General features: G+C 47.3%; 1 protein-coding gene across 2 annotated transcripts in view; it reads left to right on the plus strand.

Annotated features, from left to right (window-relative positions):
• The window catches only part of TFCP2L1 (transcription factor CP2 like 1), a 61,622-nt gene extending 45,845 nt beyond the window's left edge, over nt 1–15,777 (plus strand). For both annotated transcript variants that reach the window (XM_007536782.3, XM_016194152.2), the window contains 7 exons: nt 1,629–1,677; nt 1,764–1,857; nt 4,985–5,075; nt 6,775–6,878; nt 7,829–7,971; nt 13,885–13,936; nt 15,562–15,777. In XM_007536782.3, the coding sequence (XP_007536844.1) occupies nt 1,629–1,677; nt 1,764–1,857; nt 4,985–5,075; nt 6,775–6,878; nt 7,829–7,971; nt 13,885–13,936; nt 15,562–15,608 (580 nt within the window). In that variant the 3' untranslated portion in view covers nt 15,609–15,777. The remainder of the gene's footprint in view (nt 1–1,628; nt 1,678–1,763; nt 1,858–4,984; nt 5,076–6,774; nt 6,879–7,828; nt 7,972–13,884; nt 13,937–15,561) is intronic.
• The last annotated feature ends 838 nt before the right edge of the window (nt 15,778–16,615 follow it).

Here is a 16,615-nt window from a genome sequence, read left to right on the forward strand (position 1 = left end):
CAGGAGTCGGGTAAGATCCAGCCTCCAGTCACCTGCTGCAGAGTAAGAGTTCCATTCAGGGCGGGGCAACTTGTGTGGGTGCCCAGCACTGGATGGACTCAAACTGCTATTACTGACGGTGGATCTAAGGATCTAAGAATCTTCCCGATCAGGATTATTGCGGGTGGGGTAAGCAGGCGATGCCGCTGAAACTGACAGGATGTGAAGCTTACCAGGTTAACCACTTGCAGTGTAAGACTCAGTGACAGTGTAGCATGGCCACCTTCCCTTGGGGCTGGTGAAGATTACTTTAAATAGTGACAATCACTTTGTTGGGGTAAACGATTCATTGTCTCACAAGTACCATTTCTTAATATTTAAAAAAATGTATATTTATTGCATAGAGAGAACCAGAAATTCAGAGAGGAGGGGGGTAGAGAGAGAGAGAGAGAGAGAGAGAGAGAGAGACCTGCAGCCCTGCTTCACTACTGATGAAGCTTTCTCCCTGCAGGTGGGGACCAGGGGCTTGAACCCAGATCCTTGCACATTGTGATATATATGTGTGCTCAACCAGGTGCACCACCACCCAGCCCCTTAAGATTTTATTAAAAATATTTTATTAATGAGAAAGGAGGAGAGAGAAAGAACCAGACATCACTCTTGATACATGTGCTGCCGGGGATTGAATTCAGGATGTCACACATGAAAGTCCAATGCTTTATCCACTGTGCCACCTCCCAGACCACCCCTTAAGTGTTTTTTTTTTTTTAATGAGGAGAGAGAAAGAGAACCGGAGTGTCACTGGGTAGACACAGGTGGTACTGGGGATCAAACTCACTGTTGGAGAATCTAGCACTTTATCCATTGTACCACCATCGATTTTCCTTTTCCTTTCTCACTTTTTTTTAGTGTTCAGTGGGGTTCTATAATTTTAGGCTGACTTTCATATAGAGTGACAGGAGACACAGCAGTCTGGAAGTGAGAGAGAGAGAGAGAGAGAGGAAAAGAGAGAAAGAGACCTGTAGCATTGTTTCATCTCATGAAGCTTTCCCCCCTGCAGTGTAGAAGGGATGGGGGCTTGAACTGGGGTCCTGTGTGCTTAACCAGGTGCACCATCACCACTGGGCCCCCAAATAGAAGTGTTAGAGACTTTGAGGGATGAATAGCAGTTCCTGGCCACATTTCTCTGGAGAACCCATTGATTTAGAACCAGTTCATGGGGGTGATGAGATAGCACCTCTCGGAAGTTCCCCACTTTCCTGGAGGGAAGCATAAGTGCTGAGGTGTCCTACCTTCTCTCCCTCTGTCTGGGAAGAAGTGGACCTGGAGCAGTGAAACCTTAATTATGACAGAGTAATGGGTGGCGAAATAGATGCAAAATGCCAGTTTATATCTGAAAAAGAGAGGCCCAGAATGCTGGGTGGGGGACTGTCTTTATTATTTTTTAACCTTTAATTTATTATTGGATAGAGAGAGACACCTGCAGCCCTGCTTCACAACACTTGTGAAGCTTTCCTCCTGCAGGTGGGCATTAGGGACTTGAACCCACTCTAACGTGTGCTCAACCAGGCGTGCCACCATCTGGCCCAGGGGGATGTGTGCACAGCAGAAAGCACCCTTGTTGCTCACGTCCTCTCCTTCCTTTGCAGCAACAACTCCCCAACTCACCCTGTGGAGGCCCTGCCATTGGGCAGTGATGTAAGTGTGGGTGACTGGGCTGTGGGGCTGCCTGTCCCCTCAGAGCCTGACGGGCCATGCCAAGACCCATCTCTCTCTGCCTGCAGCACCTGCTCCCATCAGCCTCCATCCAGGACGCCCAGCAGTGGCTCCATCGCAACCGATTCTCACAGTTCTGCCGCCTCTTTGCCAGCTTCTCAGGTGAGGGGCCTCACAATCCTGTCTCAGACCCACAGGGATCTTGGAAGCCCTGGGCAAGGCCAGCTCCCACCAGGAGTTGCCCTCAGTACCTGTTGTGCTGGGGAGTCAAATCCCTGTGTGCCACTCACTTGTGCTGAGGCCCTGCCCCGAGGACTTGCCAACAAAGAGGGGCTGAGTGGAATTCATCCTCAGGAACCCTTGACCCAAAGTGGAAACTGCCCACTAGCAGGGAGGGAGTGAGTGCATGAATTGTGGTAGTTCTGCCCTCTCTCCTTTTTCTTTTTAAAAATTATCTTTATTTATTGGATAGAGACAGCCAGAAATTGAAAAGGAGATCACACACACACACACACACACACACACACACACACACACACACACACACACACACACACACACACTGCAGCCCTGCTTCACCACTTGTGAAGATTTCCCCCTGCAGGTGGGGACTGGGGTCCTTGCATATTGTAGCATGTACACTTGACCAAGTGCGTCCTTCCTTCCTTGCGTCCTTCCTTCCTTCCTTCCTTCCTTCCTTCCTTCCTTCCTTCCCTCCCTCCCTCCCTCCCTCCCTTCCCTCCCTCCCTCCCTCCCTCCCTCCCTCCCTCCCTCCCTCCCTCCCTCCCTCCCTTCCTCCCTTCCTCCCTTCCTTCCTTCCTTCCTTCCTTCCTTCCTTCCTTCCTTCCTTCCTTCCTTCTTTCCTTCCTTCTTCCCTTCTTTCCTTTTTCTTTGTTTTTAAGTTAGCTATTTGTGTAGAAACATAAATTGAGAGGGGAGAGGAGATTTCTACCGCACTGCTTCTCTGCTTGTGAAACTTGCCCACCTGTTGTGGGGACGAGGGGCTTGCACCTGGGTCCCTGTGCACTGTAATGTGTGCGCTTAACCAGGTGCACCACTGCCTGGCCCCCCCCCCTTTTTCTTTATTGGAGGGGGATTAATGGCTTACGGTCAACAGTAAAATACAGTAGTTGGTATATGTGTAACATTTCTCAGTTTTCCACATAACACTCCAAGCTCCCACGTTCTAGGACCTGAACCCCTCCCCCTTCCACTCCTGAGTCTTTTACTTTGGCGTAATACACCAAATTCAGTTCAAGTTCTGCTTTGTGTTTCCCCTTCTGCTCTTATTTTTCAACTTCTGTCTGAGTGGGATCATCCCATATTCATCCTTCTCTTTCTGGCTGTTCTCACTTCACACGATTCCTTCAAGCTCCATCCATGATGAAGTGAAGAAGGTACACTCACCATTTTTAATACCAGCCCCAACTGTGAGAGTTTCATGCAGTGAATATCCTACAAGGTGCTTGTAGAGATGATCTATAGTGTCTATAGTGAACACAACAGGATGAGCTCTTTAGCTAGAAGTTGGAGGCAGGCAGCTAAGAAGGCACACCCTCCACTTGCATTTCAGACAGCAATTCCAACTCATTGGCACTGTAAGAAGTTAGCATAGTGGTGGTGGCAGGGTAAGTGGTACAAGATAACTGGAATTCTGGAGACATTGGAGTCCGGGTGTCTGTTCCTTTAGGGTATCAGTACCCCAGCCTTGTCTGCATCTACATGCAGCCGTGTGTACCTGTGGTCTGTGTGCCGATAAGATACATGAACCCGGAGGAGGTGCCAGTGACAAGAGGAGAGGGAGTCTGCATGAGGGTGGGCTGGGGAGGGGCGGCACAGAAACAGTGGTGCGTGCGGTGTGGAGCTCTATACCCTGTCATCCTGGGGTCTTGTAGACCATGATTAAGTCACTAATAACAGTGAATTTGAACAACAGCCACAAAACCAAAAGGGAGTCTATGAGAAAGAAAATGAGGGCAGAGATAGATAGCATAATGGTTAGGCAAACAGACTGTCATCCCTGAGGCTCCAAAGTCCCAGGTCCAATCCCCTGCACCATCGTAAACCAGAGCGGAGCAGTGCTCTGGTGTTTCTGTCTTTCTCTGTTTGCATCGCTTTCAAGAATAAAATAAATAAAATACTTTAAAAAAAAGAAAAATAATTTTGGTAGAATAAAGCATTGGACCCTTAAGCTTCTTGTTCCCAGTTCAATATCTGGCATCACATGTACAGAGTAATGTCTGGTTCTTTCTCCTGCTATCTTTCTCATTCATGAATAAAATCTTAAAAAAAAAAAAAGAAATACAATTTTTTCCAAGCATTATAAATACAGCTAATGTAATAGAGGGGAATACATTTTATGTTTGTTTTTTATTTTTTTCCTTTTTCTCCAGACCACTGTTCAGCTCTGGCTTATGGTGGTACAGGGGATTGAACCTGGGACTTTGGAGCCTCATGCACGAGAGTCTCTTTGCACAGCCATTATACTATTTACCCCCACCCAGGAATACATACTGTTATCCAGTATGAGAAGATTTAGTACTCTAAAAATGTTATTCTTTTCCAAAGAGTTGATAATCAGGATGTGATTTCATTTAAAATCTCAAGGTGTAAAGTAGGGAAACAGGAAAAAGGTAGAGAGGGAAGTGGACCTATTCACTTCTTCAAAGACCTGTCCTGATTTTTGTGAAGAGGAATCATTCTGCTATCACGGCATATTCCTCTCATGTTTAGTGTTTAGGGCTCTGTTCTTATACTCTATCGAAGCCTACCAAGGGTGAGGCTAGTTCTTCCCTAGCTCCTACCCTGAATTTGTGTTGTAAGTCCTTGGTAGGGACCTGGGCTATGGCACACATGCTTAAACACATAGTATTAAGCACAAAGATCCGGGTTTGAGCCCTTAGCTCCCCACTTGCGGGATAGGAGTGGGTGGGGATTCTTCACAAGTGTTGGAGCAGGTCTGCAGGTGTCTCTTTTTCTCTCCCTCTCTAATCTCCCCCTCCTCAATTTCTCCCTGTTCTATTTTTTTTTTAACCAGAGCACTAGTATGGGGTATGGAGGACTGAACCTGGGATTTTATAGCCTCAGGCATGAGAGTCTCTTTGCATAACCATTATGTTACTACCCCTGTCCTGTTCTATGAAATAAAATTTAAAAAATGTGAACCTGGCACTGATCCCCAGCAATAACGCCTGAAGCAAATGATTGACAATCATAATGATGATGTCAGCACTTGGTGATGGCACATCTCCATCGTTCTCCACATAACAGCTCCCGATTTCTTGCCCAGGTGCTGACTTGCTGAAGATGTCAAGAGATGACCTAGTGCAGATCTGTGGCCCTGCAGATGGGATCCGGCTCTTCAATGCCATCAAAGGCAGGTGGGCATCTGCTGGAGCTGGAGCAGTGTGTGGCAGCAGGGCCCCTCTTCCTATAGCAGACAGGAGACTTGGATTCTGGAGTTGGGCCCCTGAGCTACTTATCCTGTTCTCAGGCCGGTGTCCTCCTAGGCTCCAAGTCGCTTCCTCCTTGGCAGCCAGGGTGGTGCAGATGATTCAGCCTTCTGCAGGCCGGCAAACACTGTGCTGTGTCTGCTGGGGCTTCCTGCCACATGGACACCCCCCAGTTCACTACTAGCCCTGGCCATTATGACCGGGAGGACCTGATCTGCGGTTGATGTTATGCAACTGCTACATTGAATTTTTAACTTTACATGATTTCACTGAATTAAAAAAAAGTTTTAAGGCCTGGAGGTAGCTGACTGGACTGAGTGCACACTCTGTCATGTACAAAGACCCAGCTTCAAGCTTCTGGCCACAACATGGGAGCATCATGTGAGATGGGGAGCCTCACAAGAGGTGGAGCAGTGCTGTGGTGTCTCTCACTCACTTTCTATTTGTAAAGAAGAGTTTATTGGAAGTGGTGGACTCATGCAGGCCCAAAAACATTGCTGCTAAAAACAAATGAGAAAAAGTGTATGTACTTTGTGGGAGAGATGGGCTAGAGCACTGCTCTGCTCCAGCAAATTCTGTGGTGAGTTTCAGTCTGAAACTCCATGCCCTTGCGAGCTTTGCAGTCAATTTAAAGCCACTCACCTCTGTGGATTTCAGTTTCTTTTATCAAGGGTGTTTTTTTTTTTTTTCTTCTTCGCTCCAGGGCCATCGCCTGCACTACAAATTCACTGCTCCTGGCAGCCACTTTTTCCATTTTTTTCCCCTCCAGGTTTATTACTGAGGCTTGTTGGTACCTGGAGGCCATTTTCCCCATTTTGTTGTCCTTGTTGTTATTGCTGTTGCTACTGATGTTTTTCTTGTTGGGTAGGAGAGAGAAATTGAGGGGTGGGGGCAGAGAGGAGGGGAGAAAGATAGACACCTGTAGACCTGCTTCACTGCCTGTGAAGCCACTCCCCTGCAGGTGGGGAGCCAGGGGCTCCAACTGGGATCCTTGTGTGGGTCCTTGCTCTTTGTGCCATGTGTGCCTAACCCTTCTGCGCTATTGTCTGCCCCCCCCCATTTTTTTTTCAGTTTTATTGGATAGGACAGAGAAAATGAGAGAGGTGAGGGAAATAGCAGGAGAGAAAGACATCTGCAGACCTGCTTCTCTGCTTGTGAAGTGGACCCCCCTCCCCCACTTCCTGGCTTGAACCCCAATCATTGTGCAGGTTCTTGCACTTAGTACTACATGTGCTTATCTGATTGTGCCACTGTCCAGCCCCCAGTTCTCAGTTTCTTCATCTGAAAAGTGGTGGTCACCTCCGCCCCCTCATAGATTGTGTGTGAAGTGCTGAGGGCGGCGTTCAACACAGCACAACCAGACAGTCTCATGTCTCGAAACTCATTCTGAATACAGCCTCGTGGGGTGCAGGGCCTGGCAAGCTCTCAGTCTTCTTCCCAAAGCCTGTGTGGCTTGGATTCTGGGCTCCACACGCATCGACCCCCCCCCCCCCCAGATGACAGACAGGTGGCATTTCCACAGCCCTCTTTCTCCATGAGTCTTTGCTGCTGCTCTTTCCGGGACCTGGAAGATTCTGAAGTAATAGAAACTTGGTTTCTTAACAGCCTGTTTTCTCTCCCCTTCCAGGAATGTGAGGCCAAAGATGACCATTTATGTCTGTCAGGAGCTGGAACAGAACCGGGCACCCCTGCAGCAGAAGCGGGATGGTGGTGGGGATAGCAGCCTCTGTGGTGAGTAGTAAGGGACGCCCACCCAGATCTGCAGGCCTGCAGAGCAATGAAGGAAGCAGCAGCCACTCTCCTCAGGGGTGCTTGTCCTGTGCCTTCCTTTCCCCTTCTCCCTCCCTCTCTTCTCTCTCTCTCTCTCTCTGCTCACCTCTGGCTGATGGTGGTGCAGGGGATTGAACCTGGGATTTTGAAGCCTCAGACATAAGAGTCTTTTTGCATAGCCATTATGCTACTGCCCTATCTGGTCCAGCTTACTTTTTTTTTTTTTAATTTTAAGACAGCAGATGAGAGACATACAGAGGAGAGAAACAACACACTTGATAGGACAGAAAAATTAAAAGGGGGTGGGGAAGGAGAGGAGAGGAGACACTTCTAATCTTCAGCTTGTGAAGCTTCCCTGCTGCAGGTGGGGAGTGGGACTTAGAACTCAGGTCCTTGCACATAAGAACATGTGTACTCAACCAGGTGAGCCACTACAGGGCCCCAGGAGCCTTTGTCTTTAAATTTCACTCTTTCCTCCCTGAGTGCATCCAATCCCCATTTTCAGCACTGGATGAATGGAGAAAGGAGCCAGGATTCCCTCCTGCATGCCTCAGCTATATGTCGGGACCCCACTTCAGAACCCCTGGAAGTTTGTTAGGCATGGAGGCATGGGGCTGTTCTCCCTTCAGCCTGCAGCCCTAAGTGGGTGTCAGTAAATCTGGAGAGGTTCCAAGAACTTCCCGACAGGCAAGACCAGCGGAGAGTAGGTTGGCATCCTTTCCCCTATAGCCGGGCCACTGCCCGAAGCTAGGTGGCCCTTGTGCACGTCCACGACAGCCAGATGCTGCTGAGAACCTGTCTGAGCTGCAGCGTCTCCAGACTGGTGGCCCCTGTTCACGTCTATAGACTGGCCTGGGGTGGACATCCCAGTGGCCCAAGCTAATCCACGGGCCTGTGCCTCCCCACTCCAGTGTACCATGCCATCTTTCTGGAGGAGCTGACCACTCTGGAGTTGATTGAGAAGATCGCCAACCTGTACAGCATCTCCCCACAGCACATCCACCGCGTGTACCGGCAGGGACCCACGGGCATCCACGTGGTGGTGAGCAACGAGGTGAGCCGGGTTTCAGGACCGCGCTAAGCCTTCTCCAGACATGTGCACTGCGGGGCTGAGGGTGACCCTAGCCTGGCGATGGCCTATGGCCGGCAGGTTTCAATCTGAGTGTGCTGCCTGCTTTTGGCTGCAGTGGTGACTGAAGTGTAGACCTATCCCATCCTCAGTCAGGGACCTCTCAGGAACCAAGGACATGGGCCTAACTTGTGCTGCCGGGGTGCTGATTCCCAGTTGGAGCCCTGGCTCCCCACCTGCAGGGGAGTCATTTCACAGGTGGTGAAGCAGGTCTGCAGGTGTCTATCTTTCTCTCCCCCTCTCTGTCTTCCCCTCCTCTCTCCAACCAACAACAGCAATGACAACAATAACTATAACAACAACAAGGGCAACACAATGGAAAAAAAAATGGCCTCCAGTAGCAGTGGGTTCACAGTGCAGACACCAACCCCCAGAGATAGCCCTGAAGGCAAAAGAAAAAAAAAAGAAAAAGACACAGCAAGACTTACTCTGAATATTCAGAAATCTTTGGATCCTTAAAGTAATTCATGATAATCCATAAGTAATATAGTGTTGCACCTACCAGGTTCTTTTGCTATTTATTCCAACTTGTTTGCAATTTGATACACCTAGAATCCTCAGATTTGATATTTCTGTCTTGTAAGTTCCTATAGTGTAGAATTCTGCGAAATGTTTTTATAAAATCAAGCTTCAAATGGAGTTCTATGTGTATAGTTTTTTTTTTAATTTTTACTCCAGGGTTATTGCTGGAGCTCAGTGCCTGCACTATGAATCCACTGCTCCTGGAGGCCATTTTTTTTTATTTTGTTGCCCTCATTGTTATTGTTGCCATTGATGTTGTTGTTGTTGGATGGGACAGAGAGAAATGGAGAGAGGAGGGGAGGTGGAGGGGGAGAGAAAGATAGATACCTGCAGACCTACTTCACTGCCTGTGAAGTGACCCCCCCTGTAGGTGGGAAGCCAGAGTCTTGAACCAGGATCCTTATACCAGTCCTTGCATTTTGTGCCATATGCGTGTACCACCCACCCCCCTCACCCCCCTGCTCTAGGTCTTTTTATTCATTTATTTATTTTTAAAATTTCTTTATTGGGGGATTAATGTTTTACATTCGACAGTAAACAATAGTTTGTAGATGCATAACATTTCCCAGTTTTCCATATAACAATAAAACTCCCACTAGGTCCTCTGTCATCCTTTTTGGACCTGTACTCCCCCCCCCCCAGAATCTTTTTTTTTTCCCTTTATTGGGGAATTAATGTTTTACATTCGACAGTAAATACAATAGTTTGTACATGCATAACATTTCCCAGTTTTCCATACAACAATACAACCCCCACTAGGTACTCTGTCATCCTTCTTGTATCTGTATTCTCCCCACCCACCCACACCAGAGTCTTTTACTTTGGTTTAATACGCTAGTTCCAGTTCAGGTTCTTCTTGTATTATCTCTTCTGATCTTGTTTTTCAACTTCTGCCTGAGAATGAGATCATCCCATATTCATCCTTCTGTTTCTGATTTATTTCACTTAACATGAGTTTTCCCCAAATATTTGGGAGTAAAACTGCAAAAAGAGGAGTCCGGCAGTAGCGCAGCTGGTTAAGCGCATGTGGCACAAAGCGCAAGGACCAGTGTAAGGATCCCGGTTCGAGCCCCTGACTCCCCACCTGCTGGGGAGTCGCTTCACAGATGGTGAAGCAGGTCTGCAGGTGTCTATCTCTCCCCCCTCTGTCTTCCCCTCCTCTCTCTCCATTTCTGTTCTAACAGCGATGGCATTAATAACTATAACAATAAAGAAAAAGGGCAACTAAAGGGAATAAATATTAAAAAAAAAAAAGAATTCTAAGGATTGTAAGATAATAGTTAAGTACAACAGATTTAAAATATATATATATTTACTGGGTGGAGGGTAGATAGCATAATGGTTATGCTAACAGACTCTTATACCTGAGGCTCCAAAGTCCCAGGCTCAACCCTATACCATCACAATCCAGAGCTGAATGCTCTAGTAAAAAAAAAAAACTAAACTAAAAAAAACAAAACCAACCTTATTTTGGATAGAGAAAGAAATTGAGAGGGAAGGGAGAGAGAGAGAGAGACACACACACCAATCTGCAGCCCTGCTTCACCACTTAGGAAGCTTCTTCCCTGTAGGTGGGAACCTGAGGCCTGGTCCTTGTGTATAGTAATCTACATGCACTCAATAAGGTTCACTACCACCTGCCGCCCCCTTAATTCAATTCTAGTGTAAGAAGTCAAGGGGCCGGGCAGTGGTACACCTGGTTGAGCGTACATGTTGTAGTGTGCAAGGACCCAGGTTTGAGTTCCAGATTCCCACCTGCAAGGGGGAAAGCTTCACGAATGGTGAAGCAGTGCTGCAGGTATCTCTTTGTCCCTCTCCCTGTCTTATCACCCCCTTGTGTCACAATTTCTGGCTATCTCTATCCAATACATAAACAAAGACTAAAAAAAAAAGTCAAAGGGTGGGAGTAGATAGCATAATATATATAAAGAGACTCTCCTGCGTGAGGCTCCGTCAAGTCCCAGCTTCAGTCCCCCACACTACCGTAAGCCAGAACTTATGTTGGTGAAAGAAGTCAGGTAAACCAAAAGCACTGTATCCCACAGGAGCTGTTCTAGTTGTGACATTGCTCACTGCATGCTCCTCATATGCCTGAGTAACTGTTTTAAACAAAACACAGCAGAAATCTAGTGAATTTGTCTGCAATATGCTATTTTTGTCACCCATTCAGAACTCCTTTCATAGCATAGCATTCAAATTCAATGTAACTTTTTTTTTTCCACTCTTTTCACAGGTAAACTAAGTGAAGCCCAGAAGGCCCTGGCCTGAGACTGGCTTCAGAATCCCCAGACAGTTTAAAGTGCCCTGGGCAGCAGGCAGTTGTAGTGGCATGAAAAACTTGTCACTTTCCAATTCAGAATGAAATTCTTTTTTTTTTTTTGAAGACAAAACGCCAAGAATGTACGGGACCCTTGCCATTTCATGGGCCCCTGAAGGAAGTTCCCTGCTTGGCTTGCCCTGTGCCCTCAAGAGGAGGCAGTCAAGCAAGTGAAGCAGAGAACAGAACTCAAATGCCACCTCAACTAAGTAGGCGATTCTTATTCCCCGAAGTCTCCTCGGCTCTTAACCCCAAATCAATTGGAAACCTTTGGCTCTTAATTGCCTGGAGTGCTGGAGCCGGCCCCTGGGGTGCAAGGGCACTTAATTAAACGGGGGAGTTACTGATTAAGCCCCCATGGGCTTTGCTTAGAGCTTTGCATTCCCGAATGACTGCGCTGCCCCGAGTCCTAGAGGGCGCAGGCCGGTGGTATAGCATCAGTGTACTTCACGCATCGTTAGGCCCCGCAGGCAGGGGTGGGGGCAGCAAGGTAGAGGGGTTTCCAAGATTTGGCTCAATAATCTAGAGCAGCAATCATAGGCAAGTCACATTATTTGGAAAGGCTTTCTTTACTGCTCAGTTCTGGGTTCTGGTGATGGTGGAATTGAACCTGGAACTCGAGCCTCAGGCCTGAAAGTCTGTCTGGTGCATAAACAGCTCAACTATCTCCCTAGCTCTTGCTGATGTGTGTGTGTATATGTATATATATATATGGTGTGTGAGTGTGAGTTATGTGTATATTTACACATGTATCTGCATGTTTTAAAATATTTAAATTGATATTATAAAAAGACATGCAGTGGGCATACAGAAAAATTTGTCAGGGGCTGGGCAGTATCCACACTGCTAAGTGCAAGGACCACGCAAGGATCCCGGTTCGAGCCCCTGGTGGGCCATCTTCAGGGGGTGTCACTTGAGAAGCAGTGAAGCAGGTCTACAGGTGTCTATCTTTCTATTCCCTTCTATTCCCTTCTGTCTTCCCCTACCCTCATTTTCTCTCAGTCCTATGCAACAACAGCAGCAAGAACAATGGAGAAAAAATGGCCACCAGGAGCAGTGGTGCAGGCTCTGAGCCCAGCGATAACTATGGAGGCAAAAGAAAAAAAAAAGGTCCAGCTTAAAGAATAAAGTACCAGGGGCTGGGCAGTAACACAGTGGGTTAAGTGCACATAGCGCAAAGCACAAGGACTGGCATAAGGATCCTGATTAGAGCCCCTGACTCCCCACCTGCAGAGGGGCGGGTCGCTTCACTTCACAACTGGTGAAGCAGGTCTGCAGTTGTCTTTCTCTCCCCGTCTCTGTCTTCCCCATCTCTCTCCATTTTTTGTCCTATCCAACAACAATGACATTGACAACAACAACAACAATAAATAACAAGGACAGCAAAAGGGGAAAAATAGCTTCCAGGAGCAGTGGAATTGTAGTGCAGGGACCGAGCCCCAGAAATAACCCTGGAAGCAAAAAAAAAAAAAAAATTAAGTACTGAGCTGGAGAGATAGCCTAATGGTCCTGCAAGACTTTCCTACTTGTGGTTCTGAGGACTTAGCTTCACTCCCCAGTACCACTGTAAACCAGAGCTGAGTGGTGATCTGGTCTCTCTCTCATTAAAAAATTAAAAAAAAAAATGCCTGTCTATCTCTACTCGGGCCTCTATAATGTGCTGTTAGAAGCCTCTTTGGGCTGATTTCCTATTGACTGTACCCCTCTATTTGATACTGTGAATTTTGAATTAAGCAATCCACCCCCCCAATAGATGTTCTAATTTTCTGATTAAAAAGTGTAGTAATGGCGTATGCTCCTGTCTTCTTGTATCCCCCATTTTTTTTTTTTTATCCCACCGATGGCAGCTTTGCCCCATTGTCTCCTCAGCCAAGCACATACACCAAATGTCTGAATCTGTGCCCCCATTGTGTTTTGTGGAGTCTGTGCAGGCTGTGGGAACAGCCCTGCTCGCTGGTGCACTGAATGACAGTGAGATTGTACTCTTGCTCCTCCTATTGCTGGTTGGCATGGGGCTGCTTCTAGCCTTCATTTGGAGAGACTTTGCAGTCCTAAGCATTTGTTCATGATTTCTGTGTATGTGCGCAAGAGTCTGTCTCGGGCTCCTGCCTGTGGGAGGGAGAGGTGTCATGCCGTCTTTAATTGGGCCTGTGGACAGCTGTCTGAAACTGGCCCTATGTCCAGCCCCATCATACAGAAAGGGCTTGAGTAGTTGTGTAAGAGGTTGCCAGTCAGTAATCACATGATGCCTGCTGCATTTGTAGACACAGGGTGTGGTGCTCTCTACACCCTGATAGGCAGGACCTCCAGTTATCTAGGGGTTTTGTAGCACTTTCCTTTTTGAAACCAGAGCACTTCTCAGCTCTGGCTGTTGGTGCAGGCAGGCATTGCACCTGCCACTCCCACATGTGAGTCTTGGTTGCTGGAGCTGTGTTAGCTTCTTGTCCAGTAAAGTTTCTAACCACAGTTGTGTGCTGGGTCTATTGATACTATAGGGATGAAAAGATTTAGTAACTAGAAAAAAAAAACAGCAAACAAAAAGTTAGTCCCGTGTTAGATGTTAACATCTTGCTTCCCTTCAAGGCTTCTATCTTTTATATTCAATTTTTAATTTTTTAATATTTTTTAGTATAGGGTAAAGATGGAGAGAAATTGAGAGGGGTGAAGGAGATAGAGAGACACCTGCAGCCCTACCACTCATGAAGTTTTCCCCCTGCAGGTGGGACCAGGGGCTTGAACCTGTGTCCTTGTGCACTGTAATGTGTGCGCTTAGCAAGGTGTGCCACTGCCTGGCCCCTATATCTTAAGTATTTTATTACTTAAGATCTGGTCATTTTACACATTTATTTGAGTCATGTTTTCTGAATAACAGTGAAGCATAACCGGTGTAACCGCATACCTTTGTATCAACATGGTAAATGGAGTTTTTGCTGACTGGGTTGTATGTCTCTGAGGGTTTTCAGATGTCCTCATTGTTGAAAGTCTCTTTTGCCTTTCAGATGGTGCAGAATTTCCAAGATGAATCATGTTTTGTCCTTAGTACCTTAAAAGGTAAGCCCCTATCCCAGCCCTGGCCTTTCTTGTTGAATTGGATAATGTTGGCTGGGACCCTCTGGTAACAGGTAGTGGAGCAAGGAAGAGCCATGGCTGTGGGGCTGAGGCACTGTGAGCCGCTGGAGAGAATGTTTCTAGGGGGAAGTAAGCAGTGTGCCCAGGAAGCCTAACTCTGGAAATGAGACTTGGTCAGACTCACTCCTCAATCACTGAGAGGAAACTGACCACCTAATGATTAGCTCAGAGATTACTTGTTTCCCTAAAGAGAATTTATCTATTTGTTTATTTACCTCCAGGGTTATCACTGGGGCTCCATGCTGTTTGCACTATGAATCCACTGCTCCCAGAGGCCCCTTTCCCATTTTTTAAAAAAAACTTTCTAAAAAGTATTTTATTTATTTATTAATCAGAGCATTGCTCACCTCTGGCTTGTGGTGGTGTGGGGGATTGAATCTGGGAGCCTCTGGCTATTTGCATAACAATTATGCTATCTACCTCCGCCCTTTTATTTATTTATTTGTGAGAAAGGGAGAGAGAGACAGAAAGAGGACCAGACACCACTCTGGTACATGTGCTGCTGGGGATTGAACTCAGGACCTCACGCTTGAGAGTCCAATGCTTTATCCATCGGATCACCCTCTTTTTTTCATATATATGACAGAGAAATTGAGAGGAGAGGAGGAGATAGGGAGAGACAGAGACACCTGCAGACCTACTTCTGGTGCTTGTGAAGTGCCCTGCACCTCCCTCCCCCCAGTTGGGGACCCCATAGGCTCAAACTCGGATCCTTGTGCAGGTCCTTGTGGCTAGTACTATGTCGCTGAACCAGGTGCACCACTGCCTGCCCCCAAAATGAGAATTTTTAAGAAGAACCACTGGAAAATACAGCAGTGAAGTCTGTAGGCCCAGTGGACTGGACTTGAGGACAGGGGTTTGAAGCAGGGAAGGAAGACCTTCCTGAGAAAGCTGTGATCAAGAACCCATGTGGCAAGAGGAAAAACCGGCTCTCAGTGCCCTTGGGGTGGGGAGGTGGGTTGGCTGGGTGTGTGTAGTTTCAGTGAAAGCCACATGACAGATCATGAATGCAGAGGCTTGAGGAGACCTTTCTCCTCCCCTCTCCCCATTATCTGTATCTGATCAAAGAATCCTGTAGAGAGTCCTGAGTCCGTAACAACTGCAAACTGCAGTTGTTCCAAAACATCCTTGAACGTAGGTTCTTTTTTTTAATTTCATCATTTATTTGTTATTGGATAGAGATAGAAATTGAGATTGGGTGAGAGAAAGACAGAGAGACACCTGCAGCCCTGCTTCGCCACTCGTGAAGCTTTTCCCCTGCAGGTGTGGACCAGGGGCTTGATCCTGGGTCCTTGTGCACTGTAATTTGAGTGCTCAGCCAGGTGTGCCACCACCTGGACCCTGAATGCAGGTCCTTTAACTGGACCCAAGGCTGTGGTGAGAAGGGTTGTTGTCAAAAAAAAGCACAAGTGCACGGAGATCTCTACTTCCCTGGGTGGTCTCTGCTGCTATTCACAACAGCACACCTGCTGGGTGCTACCCTAATGCCATGACCCCACCCCCCCATGTCCCTCTCCTGTAATGCACCTGGTTTTTCTCTTCCATAGCTGATAGCAATGACGGCTACCACATCATCTTGAAATGTAACCTTTAAGAAGAAGTAGAGCCAGCACCTGTCTCCAAAGCCCCAGTTTCACGGACCGCCCCCCTTTGGATGTTGAAATTATGCCAGTCTAGCTGAACCCTCACCCAATCAACCAGGGCTTGAAGGGACCTCGCCCTGGCTTTGAAAACTGCGCACCCTGGCAACCAACAAAGACCATCAAATGAGTCAGATAGTGGGGACATCTCCTGAACTCCCATACCTGTTAGACTGTCAGGGTATCTTGGTGCCTCCTGTATGCTTTCCCTTCTGACCTCTCGCCTGACCCCTCTCTTTTCTATGGGTCCTGACTCCATGCTGTCTTCCCTTATAACCCTGGTGAGCATCTTGTTTTTCCTTTTCTGGGACTGGTTGATGGAAAGGGGTTTACTCACCATCACTTTGTTTCTAATGGCCTGTAGCCGCAGGGCCCAGAGTGGGGCTCCTTTATCTGCACTGATGTGTTAGATGCCTGACTATGTGAACCTGCCACACAGATCCAATTCTCAAGGGCTCTGGGGTGGAGACCAGGGTGAGAGAGACTATTTCAGTACATTCTCATGAATACAAAAGGGAAACAAACAAAATGAATCCTCAGGTCCTAATTTTATTTTCTAAACAATCATAAGAAAACCAGGGACCCAGGTGGTGGTGCACCTGGTTAAGTGCATACATTACACTGCACAAGGACCAGGATTCGAGCCCCTGGCCCCCACCTGCAGGGGAAAGCTTCACGAGTGTTGAAGCAGTGCTACAGGTGTCTCTGTCTCTCTCCCTCTGTCTCCCCCTCACTTTTCAATTTCTGTCTCTATCCAATAATTAAAGCTGTAAAATGAGCATTCCATGGTATGTTCAGGCCTTTCCCTACCTGCCATGAGTTTATTTAGCGAAGCCTATTTAGAAAAAAAACTTGGGTACCACTGAGTAACATGCCAAGTTTCCTGGGAACATGGGTTTTGCTGGGTTTTGACCCTCATTTAAATGTTGGTCTTTTTCTCGTTTGTACAGGGTGGTGTGTG

This window comes from Erinaceus europaeus, chromosome 18 (assembly GCF_950295315.1).
Source record: "Erinaceus europaeus chromosome 18, mEriEur2.1, whole genome shotgun sequence".
Taxonomy (NCBI): domain Eukaryota; kingdom Metazoa; phylum Chordata; class Mammalia; order Eulipotyphla; family Erinaceidae; genus Erinaceus; species Erinaceus europaeus.